This window comes from Nansenia antarctica (assembly GCF_963989245.1).
Source record: "Nansenia antarctica genome assembly, chromosome: 2".
NCBI lineage: Eukaryota > Metazoa > Chordata > Actinopteri > Argentiniformes > Microstomatidae > Nansenia > Nansenia antarctica.
This window is the reverse complement of record NC_137675.1, coordinates 89,580,903-89,597,398: the sequence shown is the minus strand read 5'-3', so window position 1 is coordinate 89,597,398 and position 16,496 is coordinate 89,580,903. Positions and strand designations below refer to the sequence as shown.

Sequence of the window (16,496 nt, the reverse complement as noted above, 5' to 3'; positions counted from 1 at the left end):
ACTTCTGACAGGGTAGACTGGAGTTTTCTCTTCTCTACCCTGGAGCATTTTAATCTTGTCTCTAAATGCATTCATTGTATAAAAACCTGGCAAGGGTGTCTGTTATCACCACTCCTATTCGCATTGCCATTCATACTGAACTATTATGGATCATTCAAACAATGCCTCCCTCCCCCTCCCTCCCTCCCTCCCCCTCCCTCCCTCCCTCCCTCCTCTCTCTTCCCCTCCCTCCCTCCCTCCTCTCTCCCCCTCCCTCCCTCCCTCCCTCCTCTCTCCCCCTCCCTCCCTCCTCTCTCTTCCCCTCCCTCCCTCCTCTCTCTCCCCCTCCCTCCCTCCTCTCTCTCCATCTCCCTCCCTCCCCCCCTCCTCTCCCTCCCTCCCCCTCCCACTCCCTCCCTCCCTCCCTCCTCTCCCTCCCTCTCCCTCCTCCCCCCCTCCTCTCCCCCCCCCCCCCCCAGACTCCATCTCCTCAGTGTCCAGTGTGAGGAGTCAGTCCAGGCTGCGGTCTGCCCTCTACTGGCTGTGTGGCATGAGGAGCCAGGAGGAGAGTGAGGGGGCGCCTCCCCCCACGCTCCCCCCCGACGCCTGCTCCCTGGAGGAGGAGCCCCGCCTCCGCCACCTGGTCGACGCCAACCTCATCATCTGCCTCTCCGTCGCCGCCTTCATCATTGGCTACTGGGCCTGACGGACATCCTCCACAGCCAATGACAGGGAGAGGTGGAGGCGGAGCCGGGGAGATATGATGCCTTAGGAGGGAATGTTGATCCTGGATCTGTTGTCATGGCGACATCACCCTGGAACACTGACCTCCATCTGAACCAGCGAGGACATTATCAGCCTGATACTACGGACGTTTATTTATTACCATGTGATCATGATGGACACTTCTGACTGTGACGTGATGGTCAGATCGATGCTGTTCTCAAGATTAATAAACACACTGAAGATGAGGGTTTTAATGGACATGGTATTGTCATTTATTTGGAGTAATATTACCGAAAACATTTTTCATTAAAAAATAGCTTTAAACCACCTATTGTACAGATTTACACACAATTTATTTCCCAAGAACAGTTTCTCTCCCTACTGATACAGAAACAATAGAATCACACAAACCCACTAAGATAACCCTCTCCACCAGGACTATAAACCCACTAAGATAACCCTCTCCACCAGGATTTCTATATAGCAGAGCGCAGATAAACTCAAACACAAACACAAACTTTAATGATTTCAGATATTGATTTATATGAAGGAAGCATCTCACCCTGCCAAAGAAATGTATGAGGTTTTGGATGAGTTGTCTAGAAGTGTAACTGCTGATGACACTTGTTCTTATGGAAGGTTTTACAGGTGATGACTGATGGACAGTTGATTCACTGACTGAGACAAATGTCCTGACTGTAAGTGGCTTTGGAGGAAAGCGTCTAATGACTGCAGTGTGGATGTTTATCATCAATGATGAACAAAACAAAACACATGGATGTGAATTATGATGAAATCCTGGAAAACCTACAAATATGAAATATATGAAAACGTGATTTGTGTTACTGTATATCGTTGCCATCCGCTGATCAGGTGCAGCAACAATAAGAGTTAATCAGATACAGGGTTAGGGTTAGGCTGTTTTAGACAATCATGTGTTTGTGTCGAGGTGCACGTTGATCTGACTTCATCTGTCAGATGAGATGACTTCATATCCTCCTCCGGTCTCTGCTGCTCTCCCGTGAGGACACACACACACACACACACACACACACACACACGGTCAATACTGAGTTCAGTGATGTAAGTGAGGTATTTTCTATGTTTTACATTAGGGAGACACTTTAACTCAAGGACACACTAGTGGTGGTGTTCCCAGGTCTTACTCAAGGACACCCTAGTGGTGGTGTTCCCAGGTCTTACTCAAGGACACCCTGGTGGTGTTCCCAGGTCTTACTCAAGGACACACTAGTGGTGGTGTTGCCAGGTCTTACTCAAGGACACACTAGTGGTGGTGTTGCCAGGTCTTACTCAAGGACACCCTAGTGGTGGTGTTCCCAGGTCTTACTCAAGGACACACTAGTGGTGGTGTTCCCAGGTCTTACTCAAGGACACAGTAGTGGTGGTGTTCCCAGGTCTTACTCAAGGACACACTAGTGGTGGTGTTCCTAGGTCTTACTCAAGGACACAGCAGTGGTGGTGTTCCCAGGTCTTACTCAAGGACACACTAGTGGTGGTGTTCCCAGGTCTTACTCAAGGACACACTAGTGGTGGTGTTGCCAGGTCTTACTCAAGGACAACCTAGTGGTGGTGTTCCCAGGTCTTACTCAAGGACACACTAGTGGTGGTGTTCCCAGGTCTTACTCAAGGACACAGTAGTGGTGGTGTTCCCAGGTCTTACTCAAGGACACACTAGTGGTGGTGTTCCTAGGTCTTACTCAAGGACACAGTAGTGGTGGTGTTCCCAGGTCTTACTCAAGGACACTAGTGGTGGTGTTCCCAGGTGGGATTTGAACTCATGACCTTCTGATCACCAGTCCAACTCACCATCCCCTAGACCTACGTGTTCCTCTGAAGGTCAAAGAGACCAGACTTGAGAGACCCACCTACTCTAGAACTGCCTAACATGTCGGCCCTAAATCACTGACTCATGTCAACAGAGGACTAGTGTCGTATGCATGGATGAAGTCTGTTTCCACAGCTAGAATCTCACCTGTTTGATCAGTGCAGAGAAACCTCATGCTTTGGGTGCAGAGTTGTTGGAACTATCGTCAGAAGCTACGAGGAAACAAGACAAGGCCAGTTCAACTAACCAGGAATACAGAACTACATTCTGACATGGAAACAGTCCCATGTTATACGTCAACAACATTTACATGTTTTCATTCATGCTTTATTTATCCAGGTCCCTTTGAGATATGAATCTCTTTTATAAGGCAGCCCTGGCCAAGACGCACCATAGCAGATTAACATTCACACATTATAAAACAACAACAACAACTAAATAGATATAATATTAAATGATATGTTAAACTACGTAAATATTTTTGTTTTTATAGTTTCTAGTAAAAGATACATGGTGAACAGCCACACATGATTGTCATTCAGTTCAGCGTACGTTTGTAAATGCAACATGAAGGTGTAGAATACTTACTGCTAGCTTGGGAGAATCCTGAAACACAGAGTTGTACATGAAGATATTACTGACTCTTATAGTTTGGTTTAGTAGAATATTACAACTAACCAACATGTATGACACTTTACTAACTAACCAACATGTATGACACTTTACTAACTAACCAACATGTATGACACTTTACTAACTAACCAACATGTATGAGACTTTACTAACTAACCAACATGTATGACACTTTACTAACTAACCAACATGTATGATACTTTACTAACTAACCAACATGTATGACACTTTACTAACTAACCAACATGTATGAGACGTTACTAACTAACCAACATGTATGACACTTTACTAACTAACCAACATGTATGAGACGTTACTAACTAACCAACATGTATGACACTTTACTAACTAACCAACATGTATGACACTTTACTAACTAACCAACGTGTATGAGACGTTACTAACTACATATCTCACATCCTGTATTTCTAGTGTATTTGGTGTTCCTGACAGGATCAAACCTGATAACTGTGTTCTCTTTAGATTCCTTAGAGGCGCTACTTCTACAGCCCTGACTTCACATCACAACACTATTCCTGGTGAAACATCTCCATCTACCAACTCGACTAGAACACATCAATACAGACGACTTCATCACTGCTAACATACTGACAACAACACCTCCACTGATGACATGATGAAGAGGAGCGTTTCTCACCTTTCTTGCTCTTCTTCTTCCTGATGAAGAACACAGTGATGATGATGGCAGACAGGAGGAGGAGTCCGACCACAGCTCCGACCACAGCTCCAATGATGACGCCCAGGGGGGCGGGGTTAACTGTAACCGACACAGAGCAGTCAGACTGGAACTGAGGGTCACAGTTTGGTTTCCTCTCAACCAAGCCACTTTCTCTGTCACTCAGTAAGAGGTCCTGAAGGGACTTTGTGAATGTGAAGAGTGAACATGTTGTCAGAGAGGGGTACGCTGACCAGGTCCACTGAGAGATGGAGAACATGAGGACGTTTAGTGAGGGAGTCCATGGTGCTCTGCTGTACTCTGAGTCACTGAGAATGATCACGTTGTATCTCCTTACCTCTGTTGGTCTCTATCACGGAGCGCTCCAGTCTGATGACGATGTCGACCTCCATCCCAGAGAGCTGAACCACACAGTCATACTGGTTCTTCTCCCAGTCCTCAGGCTTCACAAGGAGGCGAGTCCTCATCTGGAAGGTTCCGTCGTGGTTGGGTAGAAGCTCTCCGTACTCCACATCCTCAAACAGCTGATCTCCATCTCTCATCCAGAACACCATCTTAGTTAAGTTGATGTAGTTGAGTAAGGAGGGAGTTAAGGAGGGAGGGATGGAGGGAGTTAAGGAGGGAGGGATGGATGGAGGGAGTTAAGGAGGGAGGGAGGGATGGATGGAGGGAGTTAAGGAGGGAGGGAGGGATGGATGGAGGGAGTTAAGGAGGGAGGAAGGGAGTTAAGGAGGGAGGGAGGGAGTTAAGGAGGGAGGGATGGAGGGAGTTAAGGAGGGAGGGAGGGAGTTAAGGAGGGAGGGAGGGAGGGAGTTAAGGAGGGAGGGAGGGAGTTAAGGAGGGAGGGAGGGAGTTAAGGAGGGAGGGAGTTAAGGAGGGAGGGAGTTATGGAGGAGGAAGGGAGGGAGTTATGGATGGAGTTAAGGAGGGATGGAGGGAGGGAGTTAAGGAGGGAGTTAAGGAGGGAGGGAGGGAGTTAAGGAGGGAGGGAGTTAAGGAGGGAGTTAAGGAGGGAGGGAGTTAAGGAGGGAGTTAAGGAGGGAGGGAGGGAGGGAGTTAAGGAGGGAGTTAAGGAGGGAGGGAGGGAGGGAGTTAAGGAGGGAGGGAGTTAAGGAGGGAGTTAAGGAGGGAGGGAGGGAGGGAGTCAAGGAGGGAGTTAAGGAGGGAGGTAGGGAGGGAGGGAGTTAAGGAGGGAGGGAGTTAAGGAGGGAGTTAAGGAGGGAGGGAGGGAGTTAAGGAGGGAGGGAGGGAGGGAGGGATGGAGGGAGGGAGGAGGGATGGAGGGAGTTAAGGAGGGAGTTAAGGAGGGAGGGAGGGAGGGAGGGAGTTGGGGAGGGAGTTAAGGAGGGAGGGAGGAGGGAGGAAAGAAGGAAGGACAGACATGTAAACGAGTGTTGAATGTCTTCAGTTCTCTGTAGTTTCTCTGGTTCTTCTGCAGGCTCAGAGCCTCTCACTGTTACACAGATGATTTAGATCTGTTTTTAGGTCAGGGGTGAGAGGTGAGGTCAGAGGTGAGAGGTCAGGGGTGAGAGGTCAGGGGTGAGAGGTCAGGGGTCAGGGGTGAGAGGTCAGGGGTGAGAGGTCAGGGGTCAGGGGTGAGAGGTCAGGGGTCAACGTACTGTACGACCCCAGAGGAGGCCTTCAGGTTGTGGGTGCAGTACTGCTTCAGGACGTCCCACAGCTTGATGGTCCCGTCACACCCTCCTGCAACACACGCACACGCACACACACGCGCACACACACACGCACACGCACACACACAGAGAAACACACGGCGTAGAACAGATCATGTTTATATTCCATCTCTGCCATGTTGTAAACACTGGTCACCATGGTGACGCGCGCCCCCCCCCCCAAGCGGACCATGGTCACCGTGGCGACGGCTCACCTGTGGCCAGCAGCGTGGAGGTGGGGTCGAAGGTCATGCTGGCGACCGGCGCGGTGTGTATGGCCCTCCACGACCTGGTGACCTCCGAACTCTGCCACGCCCACTGCTTCAGGAGGAGGGCCCTGCTGGCTGTCACCAGCACCTACACACAGAGAGAGAGAGAGAGAAGAGAGAGAGAGAGAGAGAGAGAGAGAGAGAGAGAGAGAGAGAGAGAGAGAGAGAGAGAGAGAGAGAGAGAGAGAGAGAGAGAGAGAGAGAGAGAGAGAGAGAGAGAGAGAGAGAGAGAGAGAGAGAGAGAGAGAGAGAGAGAGGAGAGAGAGAGAGAGAGAGAGAGAGAGAGAGAGAGAGAGAGAGAGAGAGAGAGAGAGAGAGAGAGAGAGAGAGAGAGAGAGAGAGAGAGAGACACACACACACACACACACACACACGCAACAGTGGGTTAGACTCCCAAAGCTATCTGGTGTAGCAGCTAGGCTAGTTCACCATCCCTGTCCTGCTGATGTCACACTGACACTTTGACAAGGCAGCTACATTGACAAGACAGCTACTGTACATTGACAAGACAGCATACATTGACAAGGCAGCTCAGTGGCGGATACAGAAAGTGGCTGATGGGTAGGCCTGGAAAAATCTGGGTAGGCCTGAGTGAAACTCATCACCGCACGTTTTAGACCTATGTATGAGCAGCCAGATGGATGGAACACAACCGGGCTCGCGATCATAGGCGCCGATTTATGTTTCTGCCCGTGGGTGCTCGAAACATTTGGGTACGACCAACACGCATGCACACACACGCACACACACGCACGCACACACGCAAAATATTCGCAGGGACTGGAGGAGATCACTATGCAGACCATGAAACGAACGGAAAATAAATAAAGTACCTGTCTACCCAGAGAATGCAACGGACAGCCAAACAAGTTATTATAATACACACACGCAAGGCATTCAAGCGCACGCAATAGTCAATGAATTAACCAATAACCATCAACTATGGAGGACCAAGTATAGAAATTGTAATAAGAAATGCCTGTATTATCATTTGCAAGCTTTTAACTGTGGGTGTTGACAGTCCAGTGCAAACCGAAAGCTCAAGTTGAATCATACATGTACCTGGCTCGGACCAGTTGTGGTGATCCATCATTTTATTACAAAACCTAACGCTGCTTATTAGGGGATTTACGTAAACTGGTGTATACACATATATTGTTGTGTAAAGTTGTGTGCTTCTATTGTATTATATTATTATATCCAGTGAAGGCATACACAATGTTGTTCCACACAAATGTTTCCCTCTTCGTTTTAATCTTGGAAAGTCTCATAAAAAATATACTTCACCGAACTATTACAGCGCTGTCTCGGACTCTCCGCACGTCGGCGTGTGGCGTCATCATCTGTTATTGTGAATAAATAAGATTTCTAGACAAGGCCTGGTCCAAACTTTCATTATTTCACTGACTTCCAGACGTGGATTTTTAAGAAAGCGGGACAATGTTAGCTGTTTAGCCATCGTAGCGCGCACACTGAACAACTGGTCAAGGTCAACTGAACAATCAGAGTAAACGTAAAAGAGGAAGCAATGTAAACGTAAGACAGGAAGTTGAATATTATTAGTATTAATACATACTTTTAATCATTTCCAAGACAAAACTATTCACATTACAGTTAGTTAGTGAAAATTAAACTTTAAAAATATTTTATTATAAAAAAATATGTATTTTTATGAATCTGACTGGGTGGGCAAGCTGTCAATCTGGGCGGGCCTAGGCCCACCCAGGCCCACCCATAGATCCGCGCCTGAGGCAGCTACATTGACAAGGCAGCAGACATTGACAAGGCAGCTACATTGACAAGACAGCATACATTGACAAGGCAGCTACATTGACAAGGCAGCTACATTGACAAGGCAGCTACATTGACATGGAGGCATACATTGACAAGGCAGCTACATTGACAAGGCATGTTAAGCCTCATTATGTAATAACTGCACATTATGTAATAAAATCCCAAAATGTAATAAAAAGTCACTTTCAATATGTAATAACACCGCATTATGTAATAACCTGCACATTATGTAATAAATTGGCTGAACGCAAAATGTAATAACGTTTGCCTTATTATGTAATAAATGTATTACATATTGTGCAGGTTATTACAAAATGCGGCGGTTGCACTTTTTTGTAACACACTTGAAAAAATGGAAATGTAATAAATATATTTGACCATGAAAAGCATTTCAATTCTCCAACATAAAAAAAAATCCAGAATTGCATGTTGTGTTGAAACTAAATAGTATTTCTATCGACCACTTATATGCTGATTTGGTTGCTTTCTTCTCACGTTATGAAGCCCCCAATGGCAATTTGCTTGTTTAGGAGATATTCTGAAGACCCGATAACTCATTCCTTCAGGGGATCATAATATGATATATATGATAATATTATTATTGTGATAAAAATGCCTTGTCTGGCAATTAACATTATGCAACTTTTCAAAGCATTTAAACGTACTGAGTGCGCTGCGGTGCTTGTTACTCTCACGACTCAGACTCACGACTACCGAATTTGTGATCTGAGACTGTGACGAGACGATAACGCTGGCAGGGTGTTTACGTATCGTTTTGGGAGTTGTATGGTCGGCGATTGGGTGCAAGAGTCAATCAGCGACCCGTCTCGTAGTTGACATGCATCCTTTCTTGTCCGCCTCGGGAAGTAATGTCAACGTTTAAACATCCATAAAGTGCAGTTATTGCAGAAATAGACTGAATACAAAACACAAAACAAAAGAAAACAAGTTTTTCTGCACTCTGTTTAACATCTACTTGTTCTGCGTTCATGAGCAAATTCAATTGCTGACTTGTTTAGGTTTTCCTTCATAGAAAACCTTTGGTAGGCTTTAGGCCCAATCCCGATTCCCTCTTATACCCCTATGGCTCGTTTTCGAGTGCCACTCGCTTTTGAGCCAAGGCCTCGGAACAGAGCCACAAGCCATAGTGGTTGAAATCTTTCCCTATGAAATGGGACAACCCTTCAAGACCCTGATACGTCATCAGTAGTATCATAGAAAAGCATTGACGCTGCCGATTCATTCACAACTTACGTTTTACGCTATCAATCGATCAAACAAGTCATCAAATAAAAAATAACAATGCTTCATTATCAGACCATGACAGAATAACGGTGCTCTAACCTGTAGGCTATGCAACCTGTGCTCCTACCCTGCCAGTCTGCACTGATATAGGACAACAGTGCAACAACTTTGCGGCTGAACTTTAGTTACATTTCCGACGTCATATGCCATCAAAGGGGGGAAATAGCCAGGGCTGAAAGTGGATTGAAGTTCTTGCAGGTAGCATAACTATACTACAATACAAAGAAGTAGAGTCTGCACACTGCTAGTAGACTGCTCCCAGTAGATTCATTTAGATGTTCCAGTCATACAAGACCTCCAGAAAAGGTATATAGCCTACTATACTATATGTGTGGTGGCCTGGGAAAACCCGTCGGATGTCGCTGGCGTTCGTTTGTGGCAAAGAGCAAAAATAGATTGAAATGTCCTATTTCGGCGATTTTGATATTATGTGGTATTCTAGTACTTTGAACTCCATACTACATTATGGTGAATAAACATTTTAGGAAAACAAAAGACAAAGTACTTATTTTTATGTTTTTGTGGCGGGTAGTTTGCTAGCGAAACAACATCACGTTGAACGTGTCTCATTCTCAGTTAAGCAACGCACGCACACATGAGCGAAAGGAGAGACGATACTTCCACCTGTGTTATTGCCAGTTTACTGATGCTCACAATAAGCATAAAGTAATAACATCTTAACTAGAAGACACACAAATGGATCTGTCCCTCGCATACCGACGAGGCGAGCAGACTAACACCGCATCACAAGCAGACAAACGAGACCGGCCGATCTGCATAGGCTCCTCCCCCGACCCGGAGGAGAAAGGAGTCGGGGGCAGCATGGGGGCAGCATTTTTCACCTTTCACTTTTTTTGACATGATACATTAAAATGCTCATAACTTTTTAAAATAAAGGGCTATCTCAGTCATTCAACCAGTTATGAATAGCTGAGAACTTCTAATTTATGGAAATATTAAAAAATGAAAATGTCAAAATGCCACCATGTGAAGGGTTTTCCCAGGCCACCACACATATGTTAGTAGCCTGTGTTACAGGGACACCTAGGGGTGACCTGATAATGTTGCATGTAAGACCCGGATGTTGTATGTGGGCGTGCGCGGGAGGAACCGCAGTTTAATAAAAGTCATACTGAAACAGTTTTGGGTCGCTCCACCGCCAAAAAATCTCACTCCAAACTTTTGGTGAAACTTGGCAGCCCTGCAGATTCACCCAAGATGGCCGCCAGCCTAACAACACAACCAGACTCACCTAAGATGGCCGCCAACCTTACACCACAACCGGACTCACCTAAGATGGCCGCCAACCTTACAACACAACCAGACTCAACTAAGATGGCCGCCAGCCTTACAACACAGCCAGACTCACCTAAGATGGCCGCCAGCCTAACAACACAACCAGACTCACCTAAGATGGCCGCCAGCCTTACAAACACTCTCCAAGTATATCCAGCTGCGGACATCACGCCTATCACCCGGACGCTTGATGGACCATATTTGGTTGGAGTGGTTGGAGCGCGTCATCATACCGCGCCTGCATATTTGCATATTGCGCCTGCATATTTGCATAGACCACGTCATCGCCTTACGACGGTATGTTTTTTTCAAATCATTTATGCAAGAAATGTTTATACTAAGGATAGTTGATTGTTGAAGTGACTGGATGAAAAGGTAATGTTGTGGCTTATATGCCTTGTTGTGATTTTAATAGATAGCTGGAACTCAGCCATATGTTTTACGTGGTGACCTGATAATGTTGCATGTAAGACCCGGATGTTGTATGTGGGCGTGCGCGGGAGGAACCGCAGTTTAATAAAAGTCATACTGAAACAGTTTTGGGTCGCTCCACCGCCCAAAAATCTCACTCCAAACTTTTGGTGAAACTTGGCAGCCCTGCAGATTCACCCAAGATGGCCGCCAGCCTAACAACAAAACCAGACTCACCTAAGATGGCCGCCAACCTTACACCACAACCGGACTCACCTAAGATGGCCGCCAACCTTACAACACAACCAGACTCAACTAAGATGGCCGCCAGCCTTACAACACAGCCAGACTCACCTAAGATGGCCGCCAGCCTAACAACACAACCAGACTCACCTAAGATGGCCGCCAGCCTTACAAACACTCTCCAAGTATATCCAGCTGCGGACATCACGCCTATCACCCGGACGCTTGATGGACCATATTTGGTTGGAGTGGTTGGAGCGCGTCATCATACCGCGCCTGCATATTTGCATATTGCGCCTGCATATTTGCATAGACCACGTCATCGCCTTACGACGGTATGTTTTTTTCAAATCATTTATGCAAGAAATGTTTATACTAAGGATAGTTGATTGTTGAAGTGACTGGATGAAAAGGTAATGTTGTGGCTTATATGCCTTGTTGTGATTTTAATAGATAGCTGGAACTCAGCCATATGTTTTACGTGGTGACCTGATAATGTTGCATGTAAGACCCGGATGTTGTATGTGGGCGTGCGCGGGAGGAACCGCAGTTTAATAAAAGTCATACTGAAACAGTTTTGGGTCGCTCCACCGCCAAAAAATCTCACTCCAAACTTTTGGTGAAATTTGGCAGCCCTGCAGATTCACCCAAGATGGCCGCCAGCCTAACAACACAACCAGACTCACCTAAGATGGCCGCCAACCTTACACCACAACCGGACTCACCTAAGATGGCCGCCAACCTTACAACACAACCAGACTCAACTAAGATGGCCGCCAGCCTTACAACACAACCAGACTCACCTAAGATGGCCGCCAGCCTAACAACACAACCAGACTCACCTAAGATGGCCGCCAGCCTTACAAACACTCTCCAAGTATATCCAGCTGCGGACATCACGCCTATCACCCGGATGCTTGATGGACCATATTTGGTTGGAGTGGTTGGAGCGCGTCATCATACCGCGCCTGCATATTTGCATATTGCGCCTGCATATTTGCATAGACCACGTCATCGCCTTACGACGGTATGTTTTTTTCAAATCATTTATGCAAGAAATGTTTATACTAAGGATAGTTGATTGTTGAAGTGACTGGATGAAAAGGTAATGTTGTGGCTTATATGCCTTGTTGTGATTTTAATAGATAGCTGGAACTCAGCCATATGTTTTACGTGGTGACCTGATAATGTTGCATGTAAGACCCGGATGTTGTATGTGGGCGTGCGCGGGAGGAACCGCAGTTTAATAAAAGTCATACTGAAACAGTTTTGGGTCGCTCCACCGCCAAAAAATCTCACTCCAAACTTTTGGTGAAACTTGGCAGCCCTGCTGATTCACCCAAGATGGCCGCCAGCCTAACAACACAACCAGACTCACCTAAGATGGCCGCCAACCTTACACCACAACCGGACTCACCTAAGATGGCCGCCAACCTTACAACACAACCAGACTCAACTAAGATGGCCGCCAGCCTTACAACACAACCAGACTCACCTAAGATGGCCGCCAGCCTAACAACACAACCAGACTCACCTAAGATGGCCGCCAGCCTTACAAACACTCTCCAAGTATATCCAGCTGCGGACATCACGCCTATCACCCGGATGCTTGATGGACCATATTTGGTTGGAGTGGTTGGAGCGCGTCATCATACCGCGCCTGCATATTTGCATATTGCGCCTGCATATTTGCATAGACCACGTCATCGCCTTACGACGGTATGTTTTTTTCAAATCATTTATGCAAGAAATGTTTATACTAAGGATAGTTGATTGTTGAAGTGACTGGATGAAAAGGTAATGTTGTGGCTTATATGCCTTGTTGTGATTTTAATAGATAGCTGGAACTCACCACCATGTTTTACGTACCATTTTCTAGCATTGACTAATTTTAGATGCACTTGAATTCTACAGGGAGAGGAGGTTTTCATTGCTGACCTTCATGTAACCGCAACGTGGGTCCAGCCCCACAACTGTGATCCCATGAGCCATTTCCCAGTAAGTCAAATGATTGAGCCGGTATTTGAATAAGATAAACAGCTATGTAGACAACATTGTATCCAGCATTACAATTGGCATGCCCTTCATGGGACATCAGCACATTAGCTGTGTTGGTCCTAAATACCTTCTTTTTTTTTTTACTTGATTTCATCAAGGTAAATTAAATGGTTTCCTAACACTAAGCCCAAAAAAACACTACATGTATGAGAAAGGACTTCATCAAATTATCATGTAATTCATAATCATGCACACCCCAGTTAAGTGTTGGATAAAAATGATAAATGCAGTACATGGTTTTGAACAGGAACATGCTGATAGGATGCCCTTATCCTTCCACTGTGGGTTCCAGGCCACTTTGTCCTGTGTGTAAGTGTACTATACCCATATATATATACAGAGCATAACTTTATGGTGAATGGTGAATGAATGGTGAATGGTGAATGGTCTTTATTGTCATTGCTATAGTACAGGTACCAAACAACGACATTTGGGAGGGGGGACTCCCCTGGTGCTAGGAAAGGAAAAAAAAAAAGAAAAAAAAAAGACAAGAAGGGAAAGGAATGAATGAATGAATGGTCTTTATTGTCATTGCTACAGTACAGGTACCAAACAACGAAATTTAGGAGGGGTGGCTCCCCTGGTGTTAGGAAAGAAAAAAAAACTTTTAAAAAAAATCACAAGAAGGGAAGGAGCTGGTTTACATAAATAAAGGCTATGTACACTATCCACTATACTATACTGTACAGATAGACGACTAGGGTTGTCATATTGCACATAGTGTTATTGCACATTCATTTAAAGTGTCGCAGTTTGCAGGCTTGAAATTTACACATTTGTGCCTCAGCACTACACCTGATTTTTCAATCCAGCAGCTGCCATCAATCCGTCCAGACTGTCCAGGGCCCAGAACCTAGGTCTTTGCTGTGTTCAGGGCCTGGATGGCCCTGGGGTAGAAGCTGAGCTTCAGTCTGTTTGTCCTTGCGAACATGGTCCTGTACCGCCTGTGCGAGGACAGCCGAGCAAAGTGTTCGTACCCAGGGTGGGATGGGTCTCTGGAGATCTTGGAGGCCTTCCTGAGGCAGCGTGTGTTGTACAGCTCTTCCAGAGAGGGGAGGGGGGCGCCGGTGATCTTCTGGGCCGTTCTCACGACTCTCTGTAGCGCATTCCTCTCTGCGGCTGTGCAGCTGGAGAACCAGTTGCAGATGCAGTAGGTGAGGATGCTCTCCACTGCGCAGCGGTAGAAGGCCACCAGTATCTCCTGTCTGGTGTGGTCCTTCCTGAGGACTCTCAGGAAGAAGAGCCGCTGTTGTGCCTTCTTGATGATGGCTGCTGTGTTGTTCTTCCAGGACAGGTCATCCTGTATGTGCACCCCCAGGAATCGGAGGGTTGAGACTAGGGGTGGGCATCGACGATCGATAATTGATCGATAAGGATCTTGGTCGATCACAAAATAAAACATTTGGTCGATCACAACAAAAAACTTTTTTTTTTTTTTTTTTGTGATAGACCAAATGTTTTATTTTGTGATCGACCAAGATCCTTATCGATCAATTATCGATCGTCGATGCCCACCCCTAGTTGAGACTCTCTCCACGCTCCCTCCGTCGATGAGCAGGGGCTGGACCTCAGATTTTTTCCTCCTGAAGTCCACGATGATTTCCTGGGTCTTTGACTGGTTCAGCAGCAGGTTGTTAACCTTGCACAGCTTGCTCAGCTGCTCTACCTCATCCCTGTACGCCGCCTCGTCCCCCCCCCGAGATGCAGCCCACCACGGTGGTGTCGTCTGCAAATTTTACGATGGAGTTGCTGGGGTGGACGGGGGTGAAGTCGTAGGTGTAGAGGTTGTAGAGGATGGGGCTTAGCACGCAGCCCTGGGGGGACCCAGTGCTGAGTCTGAGGGCTGTGGAGGTGTGGGAGCCCACCCGCACCCTCTGGGGGCGGTCGGACAGGAAGTCCTTGATCCATGCACATATAGAGTGTGATAGTCCCAGGTCTAGTAGTTTGGTCACTAGCCTGTCTGGAAGGATGGTGTTGAAGGCAGAGCTGAAGTCCACAAAGAGCAGTCTCGCGTAGCTGTTTCCCCTCTCCAGGTGGGATAGAGTGGAGTGGAGAGTCGTCGCGATGGCGTCCTCTGTGGACCTGTGGGCTCTGTAGGCGAACTGGTATGGATCCAGGTTGGGCGGGAGGCGTGTGACTATGTGGGCCCGGACTAGTTTCTCGAAGCACTTCATGATGATTGGTGTGAGTGCCACCGGGCGGTAGTCGTTTAGGCAGCTCACCGTGCTTTTCTTCTTATATGCAACATATGACATCCACAGTAGTAGATTATAAAGACATACAATGTAGTTGAGCATTTCTCAGCTTTAACCTTCATATGCCATTTGTTTGTGAGTTTGTGTCTATTGTATTACCCCCAGTGTCCTTTTTGCTTATTGCACTAGGAAAGCCGTGAGGTGTCATAGGGCACCAGTGAGTACAAAAACAAATCTACCTTTGCACTCGATCAAATGTCAGGACCCTCCTTTCATGACTTTTCCTAGATATGTGCGTTCTACCACCCAGCATCTTTACATTTTCAAAATCTAGTTAGTATAAAGTGTTTTTGCAGTATTTCTGTGTGTGTCTGTGTATTTGCCTTGGAATTCGGCTGCCATCTTTTTCTCCAAGGCTGCAATTCTCTTTTATATCAGCAGAGGTAGCAAGGGGACACACATTGTGCTCAAACTTCAGGCTTCAGTGCTGAATTAGATACAGTGGATAAGACTGATACGTATGTAACATAATGTGTTTATATATAGGCTATATATAGCAATAGGGATACATAAGATATGTATATGTACAGACAGTTATGAAAATGATAAACTGTACAGTTGTCTCCCAATCCCTTCAGATTTGTTGGAGCTGAGGTTTTTTTTTCACAGCGGGTTTACCCAAGTTCCATGCAATAGTGATAAGATATTATGATATGTGTAGCCTATGTACAGTTATGAATGATACACTGCACAGTATGTACCTATCAAGTTGTGTGGTGCATGCATAGCTCCCGCAGCAAAGTAATTGCAGTAGCCTACGTTTGATTATGCATGTACTCATCAATGAATATTATATAACAAACGGATATTTATAATATTGTATATAATGTATTTTTTGTATATCACTGTAGACCACGGTGCTAGACCACTGGACCACCTCAGGCCACCAGTAATAACCATACTATATCCAGAGTAGGGTATAATGTTTATATATACAATATATATACATGTCTGATAAGGTCTGATAAAGGTCTGATAAAGATCTGATAAAGATCTGATAAGGGTCTGATAAAGATCTGATAAAGGTCTGATAAAGATCTGATAAAGATCTGATAAAGATCTGATAAAGATCTGATAAAGATCTGATAAGGGTCTGATAAAGATCTGATAAAGATCTGATAAAGATCTGATAAGGGTCTGATAAAGATCTGATAAAGATCTGATAAGGGTCTGATAAAGATCTGATAAAGATCTGATAAGGGTCTGATAAAGATCTGATAAAGATCTGATAAGGGTCTGATAAAGATCTGATAAAGGTCTGATAAAGATCTGATAAAGGTCTGATAAAGATCTGATTTTTTCACACACGCA

The 16,496-nt window shown here is 45.9% G+C and overlaps 1 protein-coding gene across 1 annotated transcript in view; it reads left to right on the top strand.

Annotated features, from left to right (window-relative positions):
- The window catches only part of slc5a11 (solute carrier family 5 member 11), a gene marked incomplete at its 3' end in the record, with an annotated part of 22,833 nt that extends 22,148 nt beyond the window's left edge, over positions 1-685 (top strand). Inside the window, exon 15 of the mRNA XM_080523650.1 lies at positions 459-685. Coding sequence (XP_080379776.1) covers positions 459-685 — 227 coding nt within the window. The remainder of the gene's footprint in view (positions 1-458) is intronic.
- Positions 686-16,496: the final 15,811 nt, after the last annotated feature.